General features: G+C 35.3%; 2 protein-coding genes across 2 annotated transcripts; one reads left to right on the top strand and one right to left on the bottom strand.

The window, feature by feature from the left end:
* Positions 1–200: 200 nt before the first annotated feature.
* LOC140747599 (E3 SUMO-protein ligase RanBP2) lies at positions 201–25380 on the bottom strand. Its single transcript, XM_073080148.1, has 30 exons — positions 25177–25380; positions 24878–25103; positions 18376–24002; positions 16783–18082; positions 16470–16669; positions 15889–16029; positions 15253–15447; positions 14566–14940; positions 13595–13795; positions 13141–13263; positions 12984–13023; positions 10992–11039; positions 10785–10903; positions 10352–10477; positions 9962–10102; positions 9198–9260; positions 9045–9111; positions 5597–6197; positions 5168–5322; positions 4952–5073; positions 4431–4606; positions 4190–4294; positions 3884–4038; positions 3449–3553; positions 2060–2230; positions 1535–1733; positions 1159–1321; positions 824–964; positions 418–549; positions 201–298 (listed from the first exon to the last, which is right to left on the bottom strand). The coding sequence occupies exons 1-30, from the start codon at positions 25243–25245 to the stop codon at positions 260–262; spliced, it is 11325 nt and encodes a 3774-aa protein (XP_072936249.1). The 5' UTR covers positions 25246–25380; the 3' UTR covers positions 201–259.
* Positions 7039–9270, top strand: LOC140747360 (uncharacterized). Its single transcript, XM_073079768.1, has 2 exons — positions 7039–7218; positions 8041–9270. The coding sequence occupies exons 1-2, from the start codon at positions 7080–7082 to the stop codon at positions 8577–8579; spliced, it is 678 nt and encodes a 225-aa protein (XP_072935869.1). The 5' UTR covers positions 7039–7079; the 3' UTR covers positions 8580–9270.
* Positions 25381–25421: the final 41 nt, after the last annotated feature.

Consider the following 25421-nt stretch of genomic DNA (forward strand, 5'->3'; position numbering starts at 1 on the left):
AATACACGATTTTAATCTCCTCATCAGGATCGTCAGGAATAAGGATTAATGATTTTCCTTGTGCGATTTTAGCGTAATTTTTAGTTTTTAAACTATAAATATTTTTGTATATCATAGTACATTCAATTACCTACTTGCTATCCACATCATTATGTAACCAAGTAAGGACAAATAAAACGAAACATATTTAATAATTAAAAATGTTATTGAATAGGCATACCTATAATAAATTAAGTTTAACAATCAATATTTTTCTCATCTAATTATTTACATCTGGCTCGTCCTTCTGTAGAGTTTTCTGTAACATAACATAATAACATTGGAAAATGGCTCTACCACCAAAATTGTATCTAAAGCATTAGTTTATTGTTTGTTGCGTCTTCGCCCATCTCAATAAAGAAATACAAAAGTACATACGGTGAGTGATTCTCTGCTCTTCTGCATTTGCATCAGGACGTACTCAGTATCGTCGTGTTCAGAGTCCACTAATGAAGTCTGCAAGTCGTACAATTTTCCTCGACAACGTTCGTCGTGCAGGAGAGGCCGCATCTAATGTATATGCCAATAAGTTTATATATTCATTTCTAAGAATAGGACTACATTCAATAAATATTCTTTAATTAAACATGCATTCAATTATTTAATTGAAAATTTTATATCTCGTCGTATATAAAACATAATATCCAGATTTGCCACCTATCCACATTGGAGAATAATCTTGGAGTAAGAGTAATTAGTATGGGTGAAGCTTGACCCATTTAAGGATGTATCGTTGTGCTCATTGCCATTCAAAATTACCTAAAAGTAAATTAATTAATCTTACACATTCAGGGTGACTAAAACCCTGTGGAGCCAAACCGTTCCGCCAAATATCTGTTGACAGTTCTTCAGCGTGCGATGTCATCCACCTGCTGAGACCTCTCTTGCGATGCTGACGACGCCAGTGCGATAGGGCCCCCTTCGTCTAAAACAGCCAGGAATTGCACTTCATACGAAATATTTCACAGAATGTAAGATACTAAGTCACAAAATAAGCTATGAAAATAGCTCACTCTATTTTATATTTTATAAATTGAAATGGGAAGTGCAATCCCTCACTGTCTCAAAGTTCAAACAAAACATGATGATGATCATGAAAAAAAGGTATACTAGTCGTACCTGCATATCATGCGAACTAATATATTTGTTTTCATTAGCTTTAGGATCAACGCTTGTATCATCTCCTTTTTTGCGATGTGAAGTAATTTGCTTCAAGGAATTCCACAATATTAGACACGGCATAGTGATGAAGAATATTACGTTTAGCACAAACTCCATTGTTCTGAAAATATTGGGTTACGTGATATTAACTTTTATTGGCTTATAAGCGTGTTAATTCCATCAATCCTCATTTAGCACTCGTGTTGGATTACGGCCCAAACTCAAAGAATATCTTTGCTTATTATTATTTTACCATTCAAAATATGATTTCCTTTGAGGTTTGCTTTATTTCTACTATTAATTTCGTAGTATATACGCATTGTTAAAACATAACTCATACTTGCTGATTAGTCGCACAGTGCGTTTCTTTGTGTCAGGGTGAACAGGCCACCCATCGTCGTCGAAAACAACGGCGCGGTCCCGAAGACTGTGTTCATAATAGTGATCGAGCCTCCGCGGAGTTTGGAGCATCTGTTCAATGCCCCACGACCCCACACACCGAAAGAACAGACCCAGACACGCTTTCAGTAAACCTAAATAATTATACAATATATTTATTTCACTAGCTGGTAATGCTAATTAATGATCACTGTCTATCTACTTATTTACCTACATTATTACTGGTATTTGTAACAAGGAATATCGAGAAAATGTCAGATGACTAGCTAATTTTAAAGCTAGTCATCCTTCAGTATCGCCACCACTTATTTATACCACAACAGTGTATTATCTCTATTCTGGTTTGTACGACGTAATAATTTTAATTTGCCATCAAAGGCAACTACGCGTCTGTGATCACTTTAATAACAATATATAAATGGTAAAGAAGTAGTAAAAGTAGAACTGTATACATGATTACCTAAAGTAAGCAAAAGGAAGATTACGCCCACAAAAATAACTACAAAGTTTACAGACGCGACGTTGGGGTAGCAAGCGGCGCGTACTTGCCGCGGGCGCTCGCGTGGAGACAAGCCCGCGGCCATTTGCTGATACTCTGCTAACTCTTGACAGACCAACTTCGGATCCTCGTCTGTGATGTTTATTTTATTATAAAAACAAAAAACAGACTATGTATTTAAATAATATAGCCTATGTCACTCCCATTTAGCCGTATCCAATGAATAAAATACTTCAAATCAAACATTAGGTCAAAAAACCTTTCGCAGTGGAAATCAAATATTATGTCTTAAAGGTGCATGGTAAATCTAGAATAGATCTTGAAACCCTTAATACAGGTGCTATTGATACAGTGTTTCCGTAATTTGATATAAGTAATAAGTATTGTAATGGACGTCAAGTGGCAGTATTATTTATTTTTATTGTTACTTATAAGTTAGATTTAGTTATAAGTGTATATTAGTATATGTATGTTAGTCTGTAAGGTATATATGATATTATATAATACCTCTATATTCAATTGTACTTTTGTACCTTTTTTATAATATAGGAGTAGCAGATGAGCATGCAGTCCACCTGATGGTAAGTGGCTACTGCCGCCCATGGACATCTGTAATCAACCCCAGATAGGATTAGATATTCCTACCTGAGGTCTGTCACAGATGCGCCCCTACCCCTGAGGACTAAGCTGGAACGCCTCGGATAAGTATGTCTCCCTTACCACACCCTTCAAAACGGCACACAGCAGCTGAAAGTATTTTGAAAATAAAAACACGTAAATGGTATAAGACAATTTAAGATAGGTTAGCAGGAAGATTAGCAGGAAATAATCCCTCTATAGTCTACGCCTACAGTATATACTCAGTACCATTTTAATATAGATACATAAAAATATAGATTAGTAGGTGCAACTATACTATTTGTCCCTGTAGTTCCGGGACAAGAATAGGGCTACGGTGTCCCCTGCCTCTCGTAAGAGGCGACTAAAAGGGAGCTTCCGGGGTTGCGGGCGGCAAGACTGGGAGCTCGAACCGTTCAGTATGCTACCCCGGGAAGGAAGGCGGTATGTGTGGCCGCATACCGTCGTAATCACCCGATGTGGGAGGAGCGAACGCTTCCCCAGGATAGAGCCCGATCCGGGCATCGGTTGTGTTCCGTCGGAGATCCCGGAGTTCTCCAACAAGCACTGAGGACGGCCACCGGGGGGGTTTTACTGCGGTAAAAATGCCACATAACCCGGCGTCGCTCGTCTACGGGTACCTTTTGAAGGTTTCCTCTCGAAAAAAAACAGGTGCAACTACTATTACTGCTAACTACTTACCTAGTAAACGTAAAGTAAACCAATACTTACTCAAACATACACATTGACAATGCCACACACAAAAACATCGGTCACCTCGCTTAATACGCACTTCTCTTACCGCTACAGATTCATCGTCGTCATTCACCAAAGCCACTAAATTACGGAATGGAGACGTACAAAATTTTAAGGGTTATTTTTAGGGGCTATAGAGTTATTTGTTATTGGCTTATAAATAATATTAAGCACATATAGTCTAAAAATTAAAAACAAAAGGAAAATCGTTAATCCTCACGATACTGATGAGAAGAATGGGACAATATTATTAAAATCGTGTATTGTCGTTAGTTCTTAATACCTGTTCAAAATTTTTAATTAATCTGATAGTAGAAAGTGAGTAAAATTCGTGTTCAAACATCCCTGTATGTACCCAGACACATAGATATATACAGGTCAAGCTTGGTAAAAAATGTTTAAAACACCTACCCAAGCAGTTAGTGACATCGCCCATTCTGTCCATAGGTAACTCAATGCGAAACCTATGTGTGTGCATAGGAGGTATCATTATAGAGTTTACTGTTCCTGCTTCATCCTCATTGATTCTTCTCATAGTTTCAAGGCCACACTCACGGATCTTAGGCCTACAAGGGTAACATGAAGTGTTTATGTCATTATCAATACTTAAGAACTCATCTTTATCACAAGAGAAAAACATCAAAAACTCAGAAGGAAGAATATAATAAATACAAGGAATTTAAAGATATCATTGTAAATACGTGATGTTTTAATAACCTGAATCTTGCTGCAGCTAACCCTGTGTTAGTCACTTGTATAGTCAGTGCAGCCCGAGTCCGGCGCGTGTTTTCTGATACTGCAGTAGTCAAGCGGCCCGATGACCTGTGAATATTTGCTTATCGTGAATAATAAAAGCCACCCATAACACCTAAATACACAGTAGACAAAATTAAAGTAGTTTAAAAAGATTCTTGCGTTAAAATATATTAAAAACTGATATTTAATACATGTTGCATACCCAACATATACTAATTGGTTATCGTCTGCCTTTGCCTCTAAATCAATCTGAGCGTGATGCAATTGCCTGTATGGTAGTCTCAAAAACATATCAGATCCTTCATTTACGATTTTATAGCCATCTCCATTTCTTCCTAACAGTGCTCTGGACAAACGTACCATAATGCGACGATGATGCTAGTAAAACAATATCATATATGAAGTAAAACATATTATAAAATGAAGAAGGATTTAAATAATTCACTATTTTAAGAAGCTTATACACTACTATACTGTTACAATACTGTACGATACGATACGATTTTATTGTTTTAATGTCATAAAAACTAAAAAAATGCTAGATGGATATTTTGAATCTAAAGAAACGTGGAAGATACTAATAATTTTATTCCACTAGATGTGCAAAAAATATTCATCACAGTTTAATAGTCAGATAAGACATTCGTTCCTCTGTGTGTGCGTGTGTGTTTATTTTGTATTACCCTTTTGTATTTGAATAATAAGAACATTGTATTAAAACACCTGTCTTTTCGAGTCAGAAGCACTACCTATGCTTGAATTTTCGCCGCGTTCGTTCAAATCGCTATTTCCATCTATAACTTCAATGTCCTCAAAGGGTACAATTATAAATTCACCAAATTTCTCTGTATCGATAAAAAATATTTACAACCATAAAAATATTCATGAATATCTAGAAAAATATATTAATTTTATAAGTAAAATGATGGAAAATTAAACCTTTGTTCGTGTCCTCAGTATTACTTCTATCTTTGTCAAGCAGGAGACAAATACCCGTAGATGGTAAAGTGAAATCATCAGTGGGAACAAATTCTGTACTCCGATAACGGATATTAACATACTGATTCGCCCACTCCGGTCTACTTGAAGTAATCCTTCAAAACAATATTACTTAAATTATGCAAATAAATTAAATTTATTACAAGGAAAGTAGCTGGCAGTTCTTTATTTCTTTAGGTGGTTTCTACGCCTACAACTAGCATTAACCCGTACAAGCGATGAAACAATTTTTTTGTTGTAATAAAATATCATTAATATTATTAATATTATTAGTAAAATAACGTAAATTACGCCTTCTGTCCATGGGCCAAGTTAAATGTATTGAAAATATCAATGTACTAAATGATCAAAGTCAATCAAAAGGATTACCGCGCAGTCTCTTCTTGAGTAATATCTTTCCAAATAGTTTTGCCTTCAGACGTACTTAGCTTTTCTAATAGCTGCACTTGAGCCCTAAACCATATATCAGGATTAGCGAGTTCATATAACACAAATTCTTTTTCTTTGCCATCTACAAAGCTTTCTGATTTCTTATTTTCACTTATATTGTTAATGTCTGGTTCCGTATTAGATGGCCTTATAAAATCAGATTTATTTGTAATAAAGTCGAATTCATCTTGTTTCTTATGAGGATGTTTTTCTTTAAGTAACATTATTTCCTTCTGTTGTATTTGATTCGATTTTATGTCATCGTTAATAAGTACTGGATTTGTTTTGTGTACAGCAGCATCACTTCTTGCATATACAACTGTGTTGCTAGTTTCATCATCCGTTTGAATTGATTGTAATTGGCTCTTAATAGAATCAGGAGCGTTATCAGAATTAATATATTGACCGTAGGACGGCGAGTTTTTTAACCAATTCGGCAAGTTCTTGTCATCAAAAGGACTCATCCTTTCTGTATCAGTATCATAGCGTTTATTTCGTTGCCAGTCACTCGTATTCAATTTCGGGCACATCTGTATTTGAACTGAAAAATAAATTTCACGACGTTATTTAGTTGTCAATCAACAAATAGCTTGCAATAGGTAAGTAGGGACATATTTAGGTTTTAGGATGCTGGTGTTTGTCAATTTATAATCCTATACGAAGGATTATTAAATACAAAATCCTGTCAAATATTTTTCAACATTTCTATGGTTTTTTAATAGCAGTTGCTCCGTAAAAATTAGGTGACAATATATAGTTCAACATCCTTCTAGTCTAGTCTTATAATAATGTTTATGAGCCATTTTATGATGCGGAGGGCGTGTTAAAGTTAATGTTTTTTTATAATCTTTAGGTGGTATATAAATTATAAGTTATAACCATCTTTCAATGTTGCCAAAGGCTTTCAAACAATTTAGGAATACTTAATATTTAAATGCATATTTTCTTATAGGTATTTAAATTAAAGGGAAAAACATGCAGCAGAAGGGTTACTACCAGTTTTCTTTAAATAATTAATTAAGAACAATAAAACAAAACGCACCTATACCATGTCTATTTCAAACAATTTCTTCAAACAGTTCTAAAGAACCAATAGCGTAGGTACATAGCGAGCTTATGGTGTGAAGTAAAACCTTTATGTTTCTACGCACGTGATAAGCGCGCATTTTAACTTATTCGTGTTCCAGTTCAATGACATTTTATACCCAGTTACATTCTAAAGCGAGTTGTCAATGAACCGGTTTACGGACCGGCGGAGTTGCGCGGGGAGAAACGTACACGCGCGAGGCGGAGCGGAGCTGCGCGAGGCCGGTCACCCCGTCGGCCGCGACGCCAGTCGTACGTCGGCATTTGTGCACGAATTTTACAGTACCTCCTTATAAAACTCCAACTCCTTATAAAACTCTAGGACTTGAAGATTGCAATGAAAGCGTTCATTGAAGGCGTACGCAAGGAGCCTTGCCTCTGGAATCCGCTGCATCCAGACTACCGCGAAATGCACGCTAAAGAATGGGCTTGGCAACGCGTCGTAGAGCATTATAACAATAGAAACATCCCGAACGGTAAGTTGCTTAATTTTAATATATTATGGATGGATTCTTATCTAACACCTCAGACCAAACAGATAGACTTCGCGTCTTTAACAACACAATGTCATACTAAATTCCACCGGTGTGGTATTATATAGTATATTATATGGTATTATAGAGTATCTATACCTCGAATAACACAAACATATTTTAAAACTAGAATTCAAATCTTAATTTAAATGATAGTTAATTGAACATTATCTAAGTACTTAATAACGTATTAATAGTGCAACGGGCTAATTCTCTAAAATTACAAAATTTTACCTGCACATTTCTGTCCATAATACCTATGCATACCTATACATAATACCTATAATGAATAAGTATTGATATCATAACAAAATCTTTGGGTAAATTGAAAGCGGGATACGAGATTTGTCGAACTGTAGCGTAGTCAAAAGTGCATAAAAATAATGTTGAAACGAAAACGAATTACACAGATAACATATTGTAATTCATGTTGTAATCATGTTGTGAGTTAAGTTATCAGGAATGTATAGTTTTTTGAATATTGTTATTTTTTTACATTTTTTTTCCTAATAGCATTTTAGAATATAACTATAAAATATTGTTTAGTATGTAGTTGCTCAAGCTGTTCGCACCTGTAATTGAGGTGGCACTTAATTAAATATCTCAATGTTTTATCGAAATAATTTGTATGCATCAGTGTTCACCTTGTTGGTGCGACTTTTTAATAAATAAATAAATAAATAAATAAATAAAACATAATATAGTTATTTATTAAAATTGGTAATATATATTGTGTCTTATCTATTTATCCACTTTTGTTTACAGTTCAGGTGGCAAAAATAGAGTGGAAAAAATTACGTGACAACCACCGCGATGCCTTAAAACGAGCTAAACTAGGAAAAAATAAATTGCTGCCAGCACAAATTACGACGTGGAAGTATGCTAAAGCCATGCAATTCCTCGAACCGCACATGAAGTACCGGATTACCGAAAATATCGAAATGGAACCTCCCGCAGGGTCGAGTCAAAATAATTCTGAACACGATGTATCAACAACGGAATCTCCAGAGAATGTACAAACAGACAATTCAAGTAACAAAAGGCGTTGTGTTGAACGTACCGAGTATCGACAAGACACGGATGCCTTAGAGTCGTTCTTTAATTGTATTCTCAAAAGTACGCAAACGATGCCACAGTGGATGCAAACGAGAGTAAAAAAGAAAATATTCGCAGTAATCATAGAAGCAGAAGAACATTTATCGTTGCAAGAAAAGAGTGATACTCCTATAGAATCAAAAGACACTATATTACCCATTGAAACAGAAATTAAAAATGAAGTGTTCAGCGATAGTTGTGAGGACTAATCATAAAAAATCTTAAAACTAACATAGTAGTATTTTCTATAACATAAGCAAGTGATAAAATAACAGTGAAGAGACTGACTGAGATTACTTTTTAAGCTGCCCGTATAAGAAACTGAAAGTCTTATATTTGATAACGAAAAGATATGGGGAGAAAAGAGGTTTTTGTATTAAGTGGTTATAATAAAAAATATATAGATACGTATTTTTAACATGATTCGTTATTTCATGTTTAAATACGTAGGTATATGTTAGTATCATCGTTATTCGTATACCTTTAATACCGGCATTAATGCTTAGTTTTTTGTTAGTAATTTTTGTTTCTTCTGTTCTAAACTTCGATCACTTCTTATTAGTGATCGAAGGTTCTAAACAATAAAAATCCTATGTAAGAATGTGCTTAAAAATAGAACTTATATGGTTATTGAGCGTTCATATATAAATGAGCTGTTGTATGTTTATACTTACTACTTTCTTGCTTAGATTCCGACCAGTCTTCCTCGCTTATGGATTCTACGTGCCGCTTCTGGAGGTTCTATTTTTTAAATAAAAAATACCATTATTTTATTTTAAAGGACAATAATATCATATTGTGATTATAAAGATTACTATAGCACTTACCTTAGCCGCGTCTCTGCGCGTTTGTAGTAAATCATCGTTATTTATTAATAAACCGTTGAAAGTCTGAAATAAATTGTATTAATTAATTTCAACCACAATTACTTACTTAGGTATCGCATCCTACTTCTTCATTGGATTACACGTGTGGATTTTCTAATATTGTGACAATATTATTTACCTACCTATAAAAGCTTTACCAAAATAGTTTTTATGAAAATGTTTATGGCATTACAAAAAATCTTTCGGAATAAACTTAAAAGTTAATCAATGACATGCCAAAGGTAAGGTGCGTTCTACCGGTGATGATCTAAGGAGCCGAGACGTGGACACTTACAGTAGGGCTAGTTCATAAGTTGAAAGTCGCTCAGCGCGCTATGGAGAGAGCTATGCTCGGTATATCTTTGAGAGACAAGATCCGCAATGACGAAATTCGTATGAGGACCACAGTCACCGACATAGCTCTGAAGGCTAGCAAGATGAAGTGGCAATGGGCTGGCCACATCTGTTGAAGAGCCGACAATCGCTGGAATAGACGGCTCTTGGAGTGGAGACCGCGTCTTGGCAAATGTAGTGTGGGACGCCCTCCTGCAAGGTGACGCGACGATTTGCGCCGTTGGATGAGAAGAGCCGAAGACCGGGCTCAGTGGCGTACCTTGGTATGTCCAGCAGTGGACTAACGTGGGCTGAAGATGATGCCAAAGGTAAGGTATAGTTATTAGGTAAACAAACCGCCCTTTTTACCTGTAAGCAATTAGCATACTCACTTCTAGCTCACGCAGTTTATACGCCTCGAAAGGTGGCTCACGACGAAGACGTAGGATGTATGGGTTAAGGAGGCGTACTCGTTTTTTATTCGAACCGTCAAACACGTGTTCAATAGGAATATACTCGTCGTTCAATGATTGCTGGTAACAAAAAACTACTAAGTGATCATCAATGTCCCAGGGGCTTAGTGTGCCCTTACGGAGTATATGCTAACTAAAACTGCGCGCAACATGTTCAGAGCGGACTAGAAGTTTGGACTATACAAGCACACATGTCTTAGAAATTAGAATGCATGGGAACTGGAACACAGAATTTAATCAACTTATGATTTTATATTATCATCAAATAAAAATGTAATTGTAATTGAATTGTAAAAATAGAGTATTTACGCTAAAATCGTTGGACATTTTGACGGTAAGCGCAAGTTTCTTCTTGCAATCTCGTAGGGCATTATGCCTAAAAAGCTCTTCTCGTTGAAAACGCGATGTATCACTGCCATATGGGATTTGTTTTTCCTAAAAATAAAGTAATAATAGTATCTCTATCGATTCTAATATAGTAATGAAAGTAATATCTAAGACGTTAATTTTATTTTAATATTATTTACTCTCAGGGTACTATGATCCAGAGGAAGAGAATCAACAATATACAATTTTATTCGTATTAACCAATCAAGACTGGAAAAATAAGGAAGAAAGGATAAGTATTATTATCGTTATAGTAGTTTGTCCATATAATGTATTTGTTTGTATTAAATTCTGTTAGAATGAATTTTATAGATAGGTGCTTAAAATCAGGATAATGATTGTTAAATGTACTTACATCAATTTTGCAGTTAATGAAAACTGCTCGGACTTCGACTTCTGAACTGCTGTCTTTCCCATCCAAATCGTATACAAATTTACTATACACCTGGTTTCCAAAAAATATTAAAAATATCCCTGCAATAATGTAGTCATATTTTTGAATTGCCTATATTATTTATTATTTTTAGCGATAGAATTATTTAAATCTTTTTCTCATTGTTACCTATCTCAACAAAATGTACGTTTATGATTAATGGTCCAAACATGATTACTTTTTGGGATGCGGTCCTTTAAGTTAATATAGTAAAAATATAGATAATAATGTTCTATATTCTGCAAAGTGTATGCTTGTGTCATGCTTGTGTTCAGTGAAAGTTGACATTCTCAGATTTATTTTTTTATAATATTAAAGTAGCATGCAATCCATCTGATACTGGCTGTTCCATAGACCGTTGTAATCAACCTCATATAAGATTAGGAGTTCTACCCGAAATTGATTGTTGATGCATAGTCCTCAGAGGTAGATACCAACGCTGCAGTTGGTATGCTTTGGAAATCCTTGCTATCCCTTTAAAGCGGAGCGCAGCAGAGCTTAACACCGCTATTATTAGGCAGATGTAGCAGTAGCGTCTTCTTAGTCGAACCACAAAAAATATGCATATGACATGTATTCTATACTAAATTCGTATACATCTTACTTCCCTAACTTTGCTTGTGTTTAATAGAAATGCCTTTTTCCCATAATTATAAGAAATAATCCTATTTACCTTGCATAGCCTAATACTGAGTGTTAATTACCTAATAATTATAATTGTAGCAGTATAGCAGTGAAGGGCTCAAATATTTTCATTTTACAATTTAAAGGATAATTGTTTTATTAAAAATACCAAATTGAGAAATCAAAACACATTTTTTAAGTCATTTATTTTTACCAGACTGATAAGATTAGTTATAGTTCACAATGTCACAATTCAAATGAGAAAAGGAAATACTTGTATCTTAATTGTTTACTTATTATTCATCATAAAATAAATATTTTAAGGAATCTTAGCTAATAGGTAACGACTCCCTTTCTCATTTCAATATCTTTAAATAATTTTACAAATACCGGATTCATAATGACCACACTGACTGCAACTAATTGCAATAATAAAATACTGGGCATTTAAATCCTACATACAATAAAATTGTTTACATTATAAAATTAGAGACTGTCAGTTATGAATTCAGTAATGCAGTACATGACACCGCTGCGAAATACTACATAATCGATCGCAACTTTGTTCGATCAAAAAGACCTGACCAATTTAATTATCACATCTCACATAAACTACGCGCGTGTATCACGCGGTAACAAAAACTACAAAACGTTTCTTTTTTAAAAAGAATCGACAGGAATTGATCAGATCTCCTTGTAACTACAATTACAATACACTTTTACATTAACACAACACATACTACAATATCATTAAATTGAAACGACCTGGCGACGACGACTCGGCGGAGATGTGGAATATTAATTTAAAAAGTTACATTTAATCACATTGTCAATCACAGTCCATCTCACTCTAGCTCACACACACGCTAACGTATTAAGTATAGCCTGACCATTTCCAACACAAAGTATCCATGTAAACATTGAAAGTGCTGAATGTTCGCAAATAGACACTACAACTTTGGCTCGATTGATAAGATAGGGATATATTATTATTAAAAACATTGTGCAGTAATACGTTATCTTGTAACGAATTTTAATGAGAAATTGTCTTTAAATCGTCAGATACACTATGCTAAGCCGAAGCCAGGCATAGATATTTTACAATATAGAGCGCCATAATTTAGGGAACTTTGCTTAAATTAGTAAACACATCTGCCGCCGAAAATTTCCCTTTAATTAAATGTCTTCTATTTTTTTTTTCACTAAATATCTCATAATTATGATATAAAATAGTTAAGTAGATTATTCCGACAATTGAAAGTCGATTAAATATGTAGATGAATACTTATAATAAATGTTTGAAATGTAGACAGAGACAGCAACTCAGGCTTTAGAGCTCAGAATGAGCTTAGCAACGAGATCTACAAGGAATAGGGAACAGAATAAATGAAAAAAATATATATTTATAGTTCACAGAATCTCGAAACAGACTGAAACCAGTCATACTCACTAATTCTACCAAAAAAGTTAACTAAGCAATACATTCTAAACTTTAGCCTTCTGGATCTGTTGACGTATATGTAGAAGCTTTGCTGGTCTGAAATAGAAAATGATGACTTAGAAGGAATTCTATACACAATTATTGTTCAACGATTTTCCTACAACCGTTAAGTGAAAACCACATAGTCCAACATGATTATAAAAATATTCTCACCTCACAACTATCATAAAATTGCATAGCGGTGTCGCTGTCGCCGAAGTTGAGGGTCACCGTTTTCTCGACGGCATCATTTTGCGTATAGTCCAGGCCTGTCCAAGAGCACGTGTCACCTGTCATCTGTTATAACAAAATATACATTATAATCTTAGCATTTTTAAATTTTCTTGAAACAATAAAGAGAAAAGTAAAAGTGTATCGCTCTGAAGTTTTTGCGAGGAGGTGTAGTCATAAAATTAGAAACGAAAATAGGTCAAAAATCATTAAATTGCAGCTAGGCCACTCTGGTTTTAGCAGCCTCATATAATCTTGAAGTGTGTTGTAGAATGTTGGAGTATTACGGCCATTTTTGGGGCAATGCATGAAAATGCAATGAAAGAGCACGAACGAAACTGTACAGGGTTAATGACCATGCGTTAGTTAGTGCCAGAAGCATCGGAGAAATCCTCACCTGGAACTCGGTGTCGGTGTATATGAGCATATCGGCGAGTATCTCGCCGGTGTTGGCGTCGGTGACGAGGATCTTGGGCGAGTACACCTCCTGGTCGTAGCACACCTGCACGTGCGCCTGCGGGCACGTCACGCGCGTGTCGCCGCGCTGCACGATCGCCTCGCCGTCGCACTCGTAGTACAACGCCGATTCCTCTTCCTCCTGTATGGTGAAGTTAACAATTTTTTTGGGGCGTGTCATAGATTAGTAAAGATTACTCACTCCTAACAAGAAAATGGAACCAGTTTTAACAATTGAAATTGTCACTGTCATCTATTGTTTTGTTTGAAAAATATTAAAATAATGTAGTTTTTAGATCATTTACGAATGAAAAGATATTTCTCCGAACTTTTTCTTCGTTTTCGTGTTTTTGCACCAATTAATTGCTCATGTCGGCATTGTTCCGCATGAATTAAACCATTAAATGGCTGACAGAAATGTCAGCCGTTTAAGCCCATTAATGGCTTCCTTCAATTACAAGGCGGTGAGATATCTATAGGTACTTATCTTTGGGGCGTGTGAGAAAAATGATAAGTCATTACTACAATGACAGATAAAAGACATATTGTTGACGAAAGTTCTGCAGAAAAAATATTTTTAAGCTTCATGATCATTATATTATGTTATTTTTATAGTGTACCATTAACAAATAAATGTTGAACTGCGAAAAATATGTATTAACTATAAATATTCGTACATAAAGTACATTCATATTTTATGATCAATTTATCATTATGGTTTAATGGAAGACGTCAAATAAACATACTTGTGATTATCCACGTTTATTTCATATGTTATTCCGTATGTTTATTTCACGTCTTCGATATACGCAGTTTAATGGTTAAATTTCATAGGACGCGCCCGACTCTGCAGGAACAATAATAATACTCCGACCATATTTATTTCATTCAAACATTATGATAATAACTTACCTCATTATAATATCCGTCAGAGTTGTCATAATCATGTTCATAGTCTTCATCTTCATCGTCGTCCTCATCATCATCCTCCTGTTTCTTCTCTGGTTGCTCAAAGTAGATATGTCTGGCCGCGCCTTGCGACACCTCCTTGTGCTGCTGGCTCTGACTCAAGCTTGCGTCAGGTGCTGGGTCACTAGAAACGCTTTGTAGTTGTTCAATTGGTGTAATGGTGATGCCTGCCTGTACTTGCTGAGCCACTTTGGCGGACATGTCTTCGTCCGCACGCGCGCTTGTCTCCAAATGCTTCGGTAACCTTAGTGGAGCGACTTCAGTGAAGGTCTCTGTCGTCTCGTCCTTAACAGTCTCTTCAGGTGCCAATTTTAATTTCTGTTAAATGTACATTTGTGAAAGTATGTAAATTGAACTATATTTATTACAGGTTAAAATGGTAAGTCTGGCAATCTTCAATTGTGCAAAAAACAATGTAGAAAAAAGTAAGAATCCATAAAAATTCATACCCAAGATACTTCAATATTTTATATAAGTGACGTATATGACATATAAAAATTAAATAAAATCGTCACATCCACAAGCATGCCTATCTTATACGTGTAGAATACAGAACTAGAAACTCCACATCAATGTTATAACAAGCCATTTTGATTCTTGCAAATAAAGCAAATGTCAGAAATCCCTCACCTCCACACACTCGACGACCTTGTCGTGGAAGGCGGTGGCGAGCTCCATGAACTTAAAGCGCACAGCGAGCGTCTCTTGCTCGGGCGCGCCCTCCGCGAAGTTCTGGCCGGCCCACGTCCACGCGCGGTCAGTGTTCTTCATCGGCAGCAGCGCCAGGTTCTTGAATAGTAGCATGTTCAAAACAGCCTTGTGTACCTATTGTTAAAATCAATTTCATTGCTATAATTTCGTAGATGTAATGTCACATACATACATTGAATATGTTTAAATACTAGTTAAACTCTGCCATTCTTTAAATAACTCAAACATTTATTCATGTAAACTTTGAGATAAAAGTATATAACATACTTTTATTTGTATAGAATGATAACATTGTCTAAATTTTTGACTCTAAAACTTTAAAATAGATTGACTGCTAGATAAAAGGTGAATTTTGGATATAAAGCAGATTATGGGTTCATTGCTATAATATTGACTTGACTATAAAAAATGTAAACGCACAGACTATCTGATGTCTAGATTACGCAGGAATGTAGGTCACAGTCTAAGGGTTACTTTTTGACTACTATGTATGATGATATACTTAAAAAAAAATATCAAAATATGTTAAAATAGAAACATTTGTTGCATTCATACCTGTTCTCGTCGCAGCAATAACCTGTATGTATTGCGACCTGGATGATATAACAGTTTCATTTCGCCAATCCCACGTTCCTTCCACTCGCGAGTACTCTCATCATAACGGTATAGCTTGCAGCGTTCGCCAAACAACTTTTCCTGTGAAGTTTACATTCAATTAAATGATAATGCATAAATCTAATAACCATATTCTTTTTATATTATAAACATAGCAAACGATCATGCATTCCATCTGACGGTAAGTAGGTACTGCCATATACGGGCATGTGTAATCAACACCAAGAAGGATTAGAGTCCTATATGAGGTCACCCATGGATGTGTTGCTACCGTTCAGGAATATGTTGGTAGGGACTAAATTGGAAGTCCTCTTATAACTGTCTCTCCTATACCAGATATTTTAAACGATACATCAAAAATAAGTGAAGCAGTTGTGCCTTCATTCAAACCACGAAGAATTTCATAAGCTTAAAAGCTGCCTATGTCTATTCCAGTGAAGATACATGGTGTTTAGTCTTACATGTTTTCTAAAAAATATATATATATAGCATAGCATAGCTAATTAGTATGTAGTAAATACCTCATCTTCTTCTCCAGTAGTGACAATGACCTTATCAGGCAGAGGTACAATTGGTTCGTAGTGAGGGTCATACTCCTCGTCAGCCGCGGCGCCGGACTCGTCGGCTGCCCCCGAATCATTTTTAGATCTATTACTAGCATCCTTGTTCTTTCCCCCAAACAACTGCTGACCAGCGCCCTCCCATTGAAAATCTGCTTTCTCTGTAAGATAAAAAAAAACGTTATTTTTTTACCAAAAATAATTTATTTCCTTTTAAATTTAATGAACAAACCAATAAATAAAATGAATGTATAATGAAACTTTTTCTACTTACTTTCGATATTAAATCCAGGGCCACTAGTTGATAATGCTTCAAAAGTTAAACTATTGTCCAGTTTGAAAGGTGCATCTTTCTTCTCTGCAGGTTTAATTTCAACATCTTTCTTAGAACCACTGTCCTCTACCGTAATACTACTGGGCACAGATTGTTGAGTATCATTTGCTTTGGCTCCAAAAATGTTTGAAGTATTATTAGATAAATTGTCGAAAACTGAGGTTTGTGTTGTATTTTGATTGGGTGCAGTTCCACTGAAACCAAAGTTTTTCATAGCAGCTGGACCAAATATACTTCCTTGAGACGCACTGCTGAATAAGTTAACTGGCTTTTGGTCATCTGTTCCAAAGATGGACTTAACTCGCTTTTGCTCATCTGTTCCAAAGATGGACTTAACTGGCTTTTGATCATCGGTTCCAAAGATAGATTTAACTGGCATTTGGCTGTCTGTTCCAAAGATAGACTTAACTGGCTTTTGGTCATCTGTACCAAAGATAGACTTAACTGGCTTTTGGCCATCTGTATCAAAGATAGACTTAACTGGCTTTTGACTATCTGTACCAAAGATAGACGTCACTGGCTTTTGGTCATTTGTTCCAAATATAGACTTGATGCTAGATGCCCCACCTATTTCTATTTTATTTTGACTGGAACCAAATATAGGTTTGTTAACAGAAATCCCTAAAGTGCTGTTGCCAAATATTGACTTTGTTTCTGTATTTTTTGGATCAGGTTTTGAATCAGCTTCATCTTTTCCATCGTTAGAGGTATTTGATAAACCAAATTTAGGTGGCATTAAGATAGAACTCTTTGCTGCTGAAAAAGTATTCATATCGCTGGTAGATTTTTCGGTAAATGTATTTTCTTTATTGGTGACATCATTCTCATCCACACTGTTAGTAGAGCTCGTGTGTGAAGACGAATTAGAACTAGCCGCGGTTGCTCCTAATGGCGTTCGGAATATTGATACATCTGCAGTTTTTTCAAAACTATTAGGTGTACCATATATGGAATTTGTTGGACTTTGAACATTAGATACTAATGTTCTTACAGGTGTTGAAAGGCCAAAAGCTACTTTCTGCTGTGCTTTATTTGGTTTCGCAGATTGTTCTGTCTTCAAATCTCCATCTTCATCTTTACAACCACGGCATCCTTGACATGGGTCTTTAGTTTTGTATGTAAAGAAATTTTCTGGTAACATAAGTTCTTTAGCTTTTTGTTTTTCTTCTTCAGTTGCTTGTATTTCGTTGACAAATATAACATCGTCCGAGCCAGTTTCATCTTTCCTTTCTAACTGTTTCTGCAATAGAAAACCATAACTTTATATTATTTTGTGATAATACTAACATATATTTTATGTGTAGAAGTTAGTTTATTAGTATTGAGAAGAACAAATTATGAAGGAAACTATTTAAAAGCATGCTATTATAAACTGTTAACTATTACTATCTATGCATTAATAATGAAATTAAGATTGATTATTTATAAGGGCAATGGGTAATAGTTAGATAAATGTATACATAGTTTTGTATGTGAGCAAGATATTACTACGACGATTTGTATAATACATATTATAATAACAATAAAAAATACCTTTTCTTCGAGTCCTTGTTTCTGATGGTCCTTGGTTATATTGGCAATATTTAATTTTTGATTGCTTACAGTGTCTGTTGTACTAATACTTATTTGGTCTTTCGGCTTAATTCCCATAAAATCAAAGTTCTTAATTTCCGTCCAATTCAATTGGGGTGTTGGAAGTAAAGCTGGCTTAGCAGGCTTACTTTCGTCAGTCCTTTTTAAGCAAAAATTGATCGGACCATCATTTGTAGTCGGTTGTTTAGTGATAGCAAAAACACTTGTCGTAGCTTTTTGTTCACCGAAAGAAACAACTATTGCGGTTTGATTTGCAGGAATCCCAAAATTGAACTTTTGAGTGCTTGGGGTTTCAAACAAATTAGTAACTTGATTTTTTGTATTCGTGTTGGCATTGACGATACCGAAGTTGTATTTGATAGTCTTTGTCGTAGTATCCGCATTTTTAGGATTATTGCAGGCGCTACAAACTTCTACTTTTTCATCATTTCGAACAAAGCACTGATTACATTCCCAGGATCCTTTTTTAGGCTTAAATTGATCCCCCCAACCAGAAGCTACAGGCGCAGTTGAATCTTTCGTGGTAGCCAGGGTGCTTTGTGTTTGTCCAGGGATTCCGAACATCATTGGCGGATTTTTTGATGCCAATTTAGAATCACCTATTTGTGTAGATGAATCTTTTGGAATATTACAGGCGCTACATATTTCCTTGCCTGCTTCATTACGTACCATACACGATTTACATTCCCAGGAACCCGGTTTTGGCTTGAACTTATCTCCAAAACCAAAACTGTAAGATACGGGTATGGTACTTTTGCTGACATTACTGCTACCCTTAGGTTTTGGTTGTTCACAGCAAGCACAATGCTCAAAGTTCTCAAGATTATTTGTGTAACATGCTTCACAATGCCAAGATCCAGGTTTTGGTTTGAATTTATCTCCAAAGCCACTTTGTGTAACCTTTGCTGCATTTTGTTCCTCTTTAATTGATTTGGACTCCTCTTTTATTTTAGACTGAGCTGATTTGACAGCAGAGACAAAGTTATCACAAGCTTGTACTGTCTTGAACCGTAAACAAAATGTTTCCGCTATCAATTCACCATCAGAAAAATCTTTAGCACACCATGTTACGGCTTTATCCATATTGGGCATTTTTTGGAAAACCATCTCCTTGGTTACAGAATGGTTGCAGCATACTTTCATAATTTGTTCTCTACGCATTAATAATCTCACCTTTTGGACATTGTCTTTGTGTACAAGTAATTTGATATTTCCAAGGCCACGCTCTTTCCATTCTTTACCTGCAGCATCAAACCGTAAGAGTTTTGCTCTGTGTTCAAATAAAATAGTTTCATCTTCTTCTCCTGTTTTTTGATTAACTAATGCCGGTAATGGAATTACAGGTTTAAATTCCACATTTGGTTCAAATTCTTCAACAACATCTGAAGTATTTAGCTTATTTGGTTCTTTTTGAACAGGTTCGGTTTTTGCGTTTTGATTGGATGGTGCATTCAATAAATTAGCAAATACAGAACTGGCAACGAATGGGGAGCTACTACCAGTATTAAATGTCAATCCACTAAATATATTAGATTTACTTGGCGCAGTTTCAACAGTCTTTTGTGGAGATTTATTACTTTCAGATACAGGTTTGAATGAAGGTGTACTACTAAAGGTAAAACCACCCATTACAGTTTTGTTGGTATCAGTAGTAATGCTTTTGTTGGGTGTTGATGTTACATTGGGACTAGATTTAATTGCTTTTGTTTCTTCATTTGACATTATACTACTATCATTTTTGTTGCTTTGATTCTGTGAAGCCTCCAGACGAGCATTTTCGAAAACATCATAAAATTGCTTAGCTATATCTGCTGTCTTAAACCTGATACAGAATTTTTCCAATATAACTGTTTCTTCAGCAAAATCGTTTGCAACCCAGAAGTAAGCTTTAGTTTCATTTTTCATCGGCGAAATTTCCATTTCTGCCGAAATAATGTGGTTCGCACAAATTTTATGAATTTGTTCTCTCCTCATAAGAACCCTAACTTTGCCAGTTATCTTATGCTTAAGTAATTTCATCTCCCCAAGTCCCCTCTCCTTCCATTGCTTATCACTGAATCGGAACAATTTTGCACGGGAACTGAATATAATTGTTTCATCTTCTTCACCAGTAGTTATTTTGACTTCAGCTGGGAGAGGTATAATAGGTTTGAAGTCAGGGCAAGGATCGTAGTTTTCTATTGATGTGTTACTTTTTTCAGACAGAGTTCTGGACTTGTTTAAACTATTATTCGGTGATGGCCCTGTGAAAATTCCATCAACAACGGTTTTGGAAATTTCTGATTGATTCATTATAGTGGAATGATTCCAACTAGGAAAACTCGCGACGGTTGTTGTTGCAGCGGGTGCAACGGTAGCCTTATTTGCAGCACTAGGAAAGCTGAATACTGGAGAAGCTGTCACTGGCTTTGCGTCGTTTGCCGAAGGCATTGGTATTTGGTAATTATGGGGGCTTCCCTTAATATGCTTTGGTGGGATCGTTACACTAAGTACTGGAGCAGGAGCGGAAGTACATACAGGAAGAGGGTCCGAAGAGGTTATAACCACATTTACTGGTAATCGTGATGTGTCTTTTACCTCTACATTTGGTACCATTTTAGATTTTGGAGCTGTTACTTTGGTAGGAGCGGAAGTAACAACTGGAACAGAGATTGAAGACACAGTAGGGACAGGCACTGTAGGCACTGCAGGAACTGCTGGCACTGTAGGTACAGTTGGCATTGTTGCACCAACAAGATGAGAAACGTCGAGGTACATTTGATCTGGTGTAGGATATACACCTGGATAGTTGGCTTGAGATCTAGTAGGATCGAATATTTGGGGAGCTCCAGGAACTGCAGATACTTGGGGAAACTGAGAATATTGATTGTATAAATTGTAGAAATTTTGTCCATATAACTGATATGGGTTAGTTGCTACTGGAAAGGGAGGAACAAGGCGTTGAGGAAATTGTGGCATGACATGAGATGGTCCAAAAGGTAATTGTATCCCACATCCAGTAACATTATCATTTGCCCTATATTCATCGTCTAAGTTGTAGAGCTCACTTTCATCTATTGTCTGTTCAGAGGATGTCTTCTTCAATTTGTTAACTTCCTTTTTTAATTCAGCTATCTGCTTTTTTAAATCGCCGACATCCTTACATTCATTTTTACATTCTTCAATTTGGTCTTTTACTTGATCCACTGAAATCTTTAGAAGCTTAAATTGTTCAGTAGTATTTTGAATGTTGGTGTTGATTGTACTTATGATTTGATTACCCAATTTACGGTTCTCGTCAAACCATTCCTTAGTTTGTTCCATGAAATCATTAATAGTTGTGTCTTTCTTTTGTAGCACTTTGATTTGTTTTTCTATTCTTTCTAACATTTGATGATCAATTGCACTATTTTCGAGTATTTGCGTATCTACAGCAGTGCGATAAGTGGTCATGTTTGCATTAGACACTTGTTTTTTTGGTGGTTTAGGAGTAGAACTTACATTTTGTTTGTGATAGAAATTCGAATTGGACCTGACGGAAATATACTCACTTACACCAAATGATTCATTTTCATCAGATGAATACTCATTTAATGCAGAATTGGATATATCTGGATCTACTTTATTCATGCAACATTCAATATCTTCAATCAATTCCTGAATATTTAAGTATAAAGGACTGTCTTTGTAAGATATATCTGTTTCTTTAAGTTTCTCTAAAGATTTGTATGCATAATTTTTGGCTTTGTTTAATAAAGTGACATATTTCATTTCTGAATCTACATCTTTGGAAATTTTCCTTTCATCAAATGCTATTTTCCTGTATGTTTCACTAAGATGATAACAAGCATTTGGTGATCTTAAGCTTGACAATAACTCAATTGCTTTCTCATATTCACCATCATTAAGATGTCCAGTTGCTACATAAATCTTGCATTCTTCTATTAACACATTTAATTCCTTTGTATCTAAGTCCTTGTATGTATAATTAAATAGTCTCGTTTCAGGCATTTTTAAAATGACTTTACTTTTCACTTTTTCCAGGAGGTTAATAGCCGACGAATAATATAGGCGAGCTCTAATTTCCAAACTGTTTTTTACATCCAATACAGTACATTGTTTTGCTTGTTCACTAAATATGCCACCAAGAGTACAAAGTAGCTTTGGATCAAGACCATGGTTATCAATGCACCTTATTACTTCAATACCACTGCTCAAGGTTGAATGTATTCCTGTTAAGTCAGCGCCTAATTCTTTTTGACTGTATTTGTATGCACAATCCCACCATTTCATCTGAGCAAGGGAGCACATCAAGTCCATAATATTTGCAGGAAGTACACTGGGCTTGCCAGCATTATGTATGGTAATTTGATTGCTTTTGTTTTGTGTTGTCAATGTAGCACAATAAAGGAATGCTAAAACGTCTAGTTTATTTAAACTTTCAACTCCATAATTGCTTGAAGTTGAAGTTAACATGTCAAACAGGGAGCATTTGAACTTTGCAAAATTCTTATAATTATTTAATATCCATACAAAATGATGCAGGGAGCTTGGATATTCTCTTTGGGCATTTTCATCATAAGCTTCTACTTCATGTCTTCTTGGCAATCTAAGGGCTGGAGCATTAAAAGTGTTTGACATCAGGTGTGATAACTTATTTTTTGCCAACTGATCTCTTCCGGGGAATACTATTTCATAAATTTTGTCTCTCCAGTGAGCACCAGCACAAAATTGAGAAATGTGATCTAGAAACACTTGACTATTTTCATGCATGTTTGATAGTATGTAATGGCCAGATTGGGAGCATCTGTATGACCCCCCTATGTACCATCGGTGTACTGCACTCTGCTGTTTCTTAGGAGCATGCATCAGCCAATTTACTTTAGGGTCCAGTGGTACTATTTGCCAAGCAATTAACATGAGTGGACCAGCAAATTTTGTTGCATCACGCCAACTTAATTGATTTTTCTTTGCCTTTTTTAATAAATAAGTAGCAGTGTGGAATGCAAGCTGTCCTCGATGATGTTGCACTAAGCTTGAATGAAATTCTCCAAATCCAGGTGGGGCTCCTACTTTAGCTACACTTTCAAGTGCCTGATCATAGGCACATAGGAGGTCATTTGACTCTACTAAACTTTTAGAAGATCCATTGGGTACTTCAGTTAAACTCAAAACACAAATCCGCTCTTTGACTGTCAGTAAAAGCAATTGATATAGCCAGTCATTGGTATTCAGTGAATTGTGTTTGAGGATTTCAGAAAGTGTGTCATACCAGGTGTAATTGTTCAAAAAAATTTGTTCATCAAATTCTATGTTGCAGCTATGATCAAATGCTTCTCTTATTTGATTAGAAAGTAAGTAATGTTTCAGAAGTCGTGTGTGAAGTATTGCATCCTTAGGCCTCACTGCAAGTTCAGCTTTTAAAAACTTAACTAAGGTTTCAGAATCAGGATTGGTTGTAGTGAGAAGACGTTCACGGAGTTTAAATGTTATGGGATGCCTTGGAAATGTGGCTTCTGCTTTTTCACACCAGTACTTGGCACGTCCAGGGTCTATTTCAACTTCATCATCAGCAAGAATCTCGCATACTGAAAATTATATGATTTGCTTTGATTTGAAATTGCAAGAAGGATAATAACAACTTTTAAAAACAATCTAGTAAAAAAAGTATAAACAATGCTCACGTTAAATTTAAATATACCATATTGCATTTCATTTACATAAAAAAAGTTACTATAATGCTTTTTTATACTTTTAAACTGCAAGAAAATATGGCAGAACGGGTATAAATGACATGGAAATGCAAAGACAATCATCCTACTAACAACTGAATCAGTAAAATGTACTACAATTGATATGAATTTTTAATTTGTTAAAATTGCATTTAATTATTGATAAGAGTTAACTAAACTTTTAGTTCCAGTAGAAGGTAATTCCATTATGTTTTATTGAAATTTTCTGATAAATTACTATAACATAAACCATATTTTATGTAGCATTTCAAAAAGAAAGATCAATACAATTATAAGAATTTACTTAAATGCTATAAAAATATAAATTAAATTATATGATTATGTTTAAATACTGTTTAAAGATGGTCAATATCCTTAATACCTTCTTAATATTAGTCAGCACTTGCAACTAGGTTGCTGTGGCATGTATAAGTAGTGTGTAGTGATAAAAAATAAACTCATAATTGCGTGACTATTGTTTGTTTACAACTTAAGACAAGTATAAAAAAACACATCAATCAATATATAAGTAAAGTGTAATAAATCTCAAATATTCTAATAATGATGTAAAGTTAAGATAGTTTAAGGGATGTTTTTATCTTTACATTTAACAATATACATTGAATACGTTTGAACTATTATAAATTTTAACCTAACGTTATAACCTCAACATTAGATGACATATTGATAAAAATGCTCAACGAAAATATACGTAAATATTTTATACTCACTGTCGAGGATGGTGCTGGTTTGTGTCGGATCTATATCGAGGGACAAATTGTAGTGCTCCAAGGCTTTCTCCTTTTGTCCCATTTTCTGCAACGCCAAGCCGAGAAGCTTGTGTGCAGCAGCATTGTTGTCCTTTTGAGTAAGATATTGTTCAACGTATTTTTGGCAACTTGTGTAGTCACCCACTTCGAAATACAGCCGCGCTATGGAATAGGCTCTAGTTTGGAACTGGAAAGAAGTTTAATTTGTAGAAATACAACTTACTGCAAAATCGTACCACACACGAAAATTACTCGCTCACCTCTTTCAGTGGTAGTTTCGATGTTAAATTTTGCACGTGTTTATCGACGTCCTTCTTATTTCTATACATTTTTAACACCAAGTAACTCGGTTAGATTATTTAAAGGTACAACAACCAAGTTACGCGATACACATGGAATACAAAACGGCAAACGGCGATGGACTTCGTCATAATTCTTCAAGAGATAAGCTCAAAAGACAAGGATTTTACTCAAGTGTTGCCAGTACCTGAATCGTTTTTAACTA

This window comes from Epargyreus clarus, unplaced genomic scaffold (genome assembly GCF_041222505.1).
Source record: "Epargyreus clarus isolate Ecla_fem2 unplaced genomic scaffold, WU_Ecla_fem_2.2 ptg000014l, whole genome shotgun sequence".
NCBI lineage: Eukaryota > Metazoa > Arthropoda > Insecta > Lepidoptera > Hesperiidae > Epargyreus > Epargyreus clarus.

What these genes read in the sequence shown, in the direction of transcription:
- LOC140747599 (XM_073080148.1), bottom strand. Translation starts at nt 25,245, where the DNA reads ATGTATAGAAATAAGAAGGACGTCGATAAACACGTGCAAAATTTAACA. An exon ending in AACAAGGACTCGAAGAAAAG is followed by an intron (nt 18,083 to 18,375) that starts GTATTTTTTATT and finishes TTTCTATTGCAG; the next exon opens with AAACAGTTAGAAAGGAAAGA. An exon ending in ACACCGACACCGAGTTCCAG is followed by an intron (nt 13,264 to 13,594) that starts GTGAGGATTTCT and finishes TTGTTATAACAG; the next exon opens with ATGACAGGTGACACGTGCTC.
- LOC140747360 (XM_073079768.1), top strand. Translation starts at nt 7,080, where the DNA reads ATGAAAGCGTTCATTGAAGGCGTACGCAAGGAGCCTTGCCTCTGGAAT. An exon ending in CAATAGAAACATCCCGAACG is followed by an intron (nt 7,219 to 8,040) that starts GTAAGTTGCTTA and finishes TTTTGTTTACAG; the next exon opens with TTCAGGTGGCAAAAATAGAG.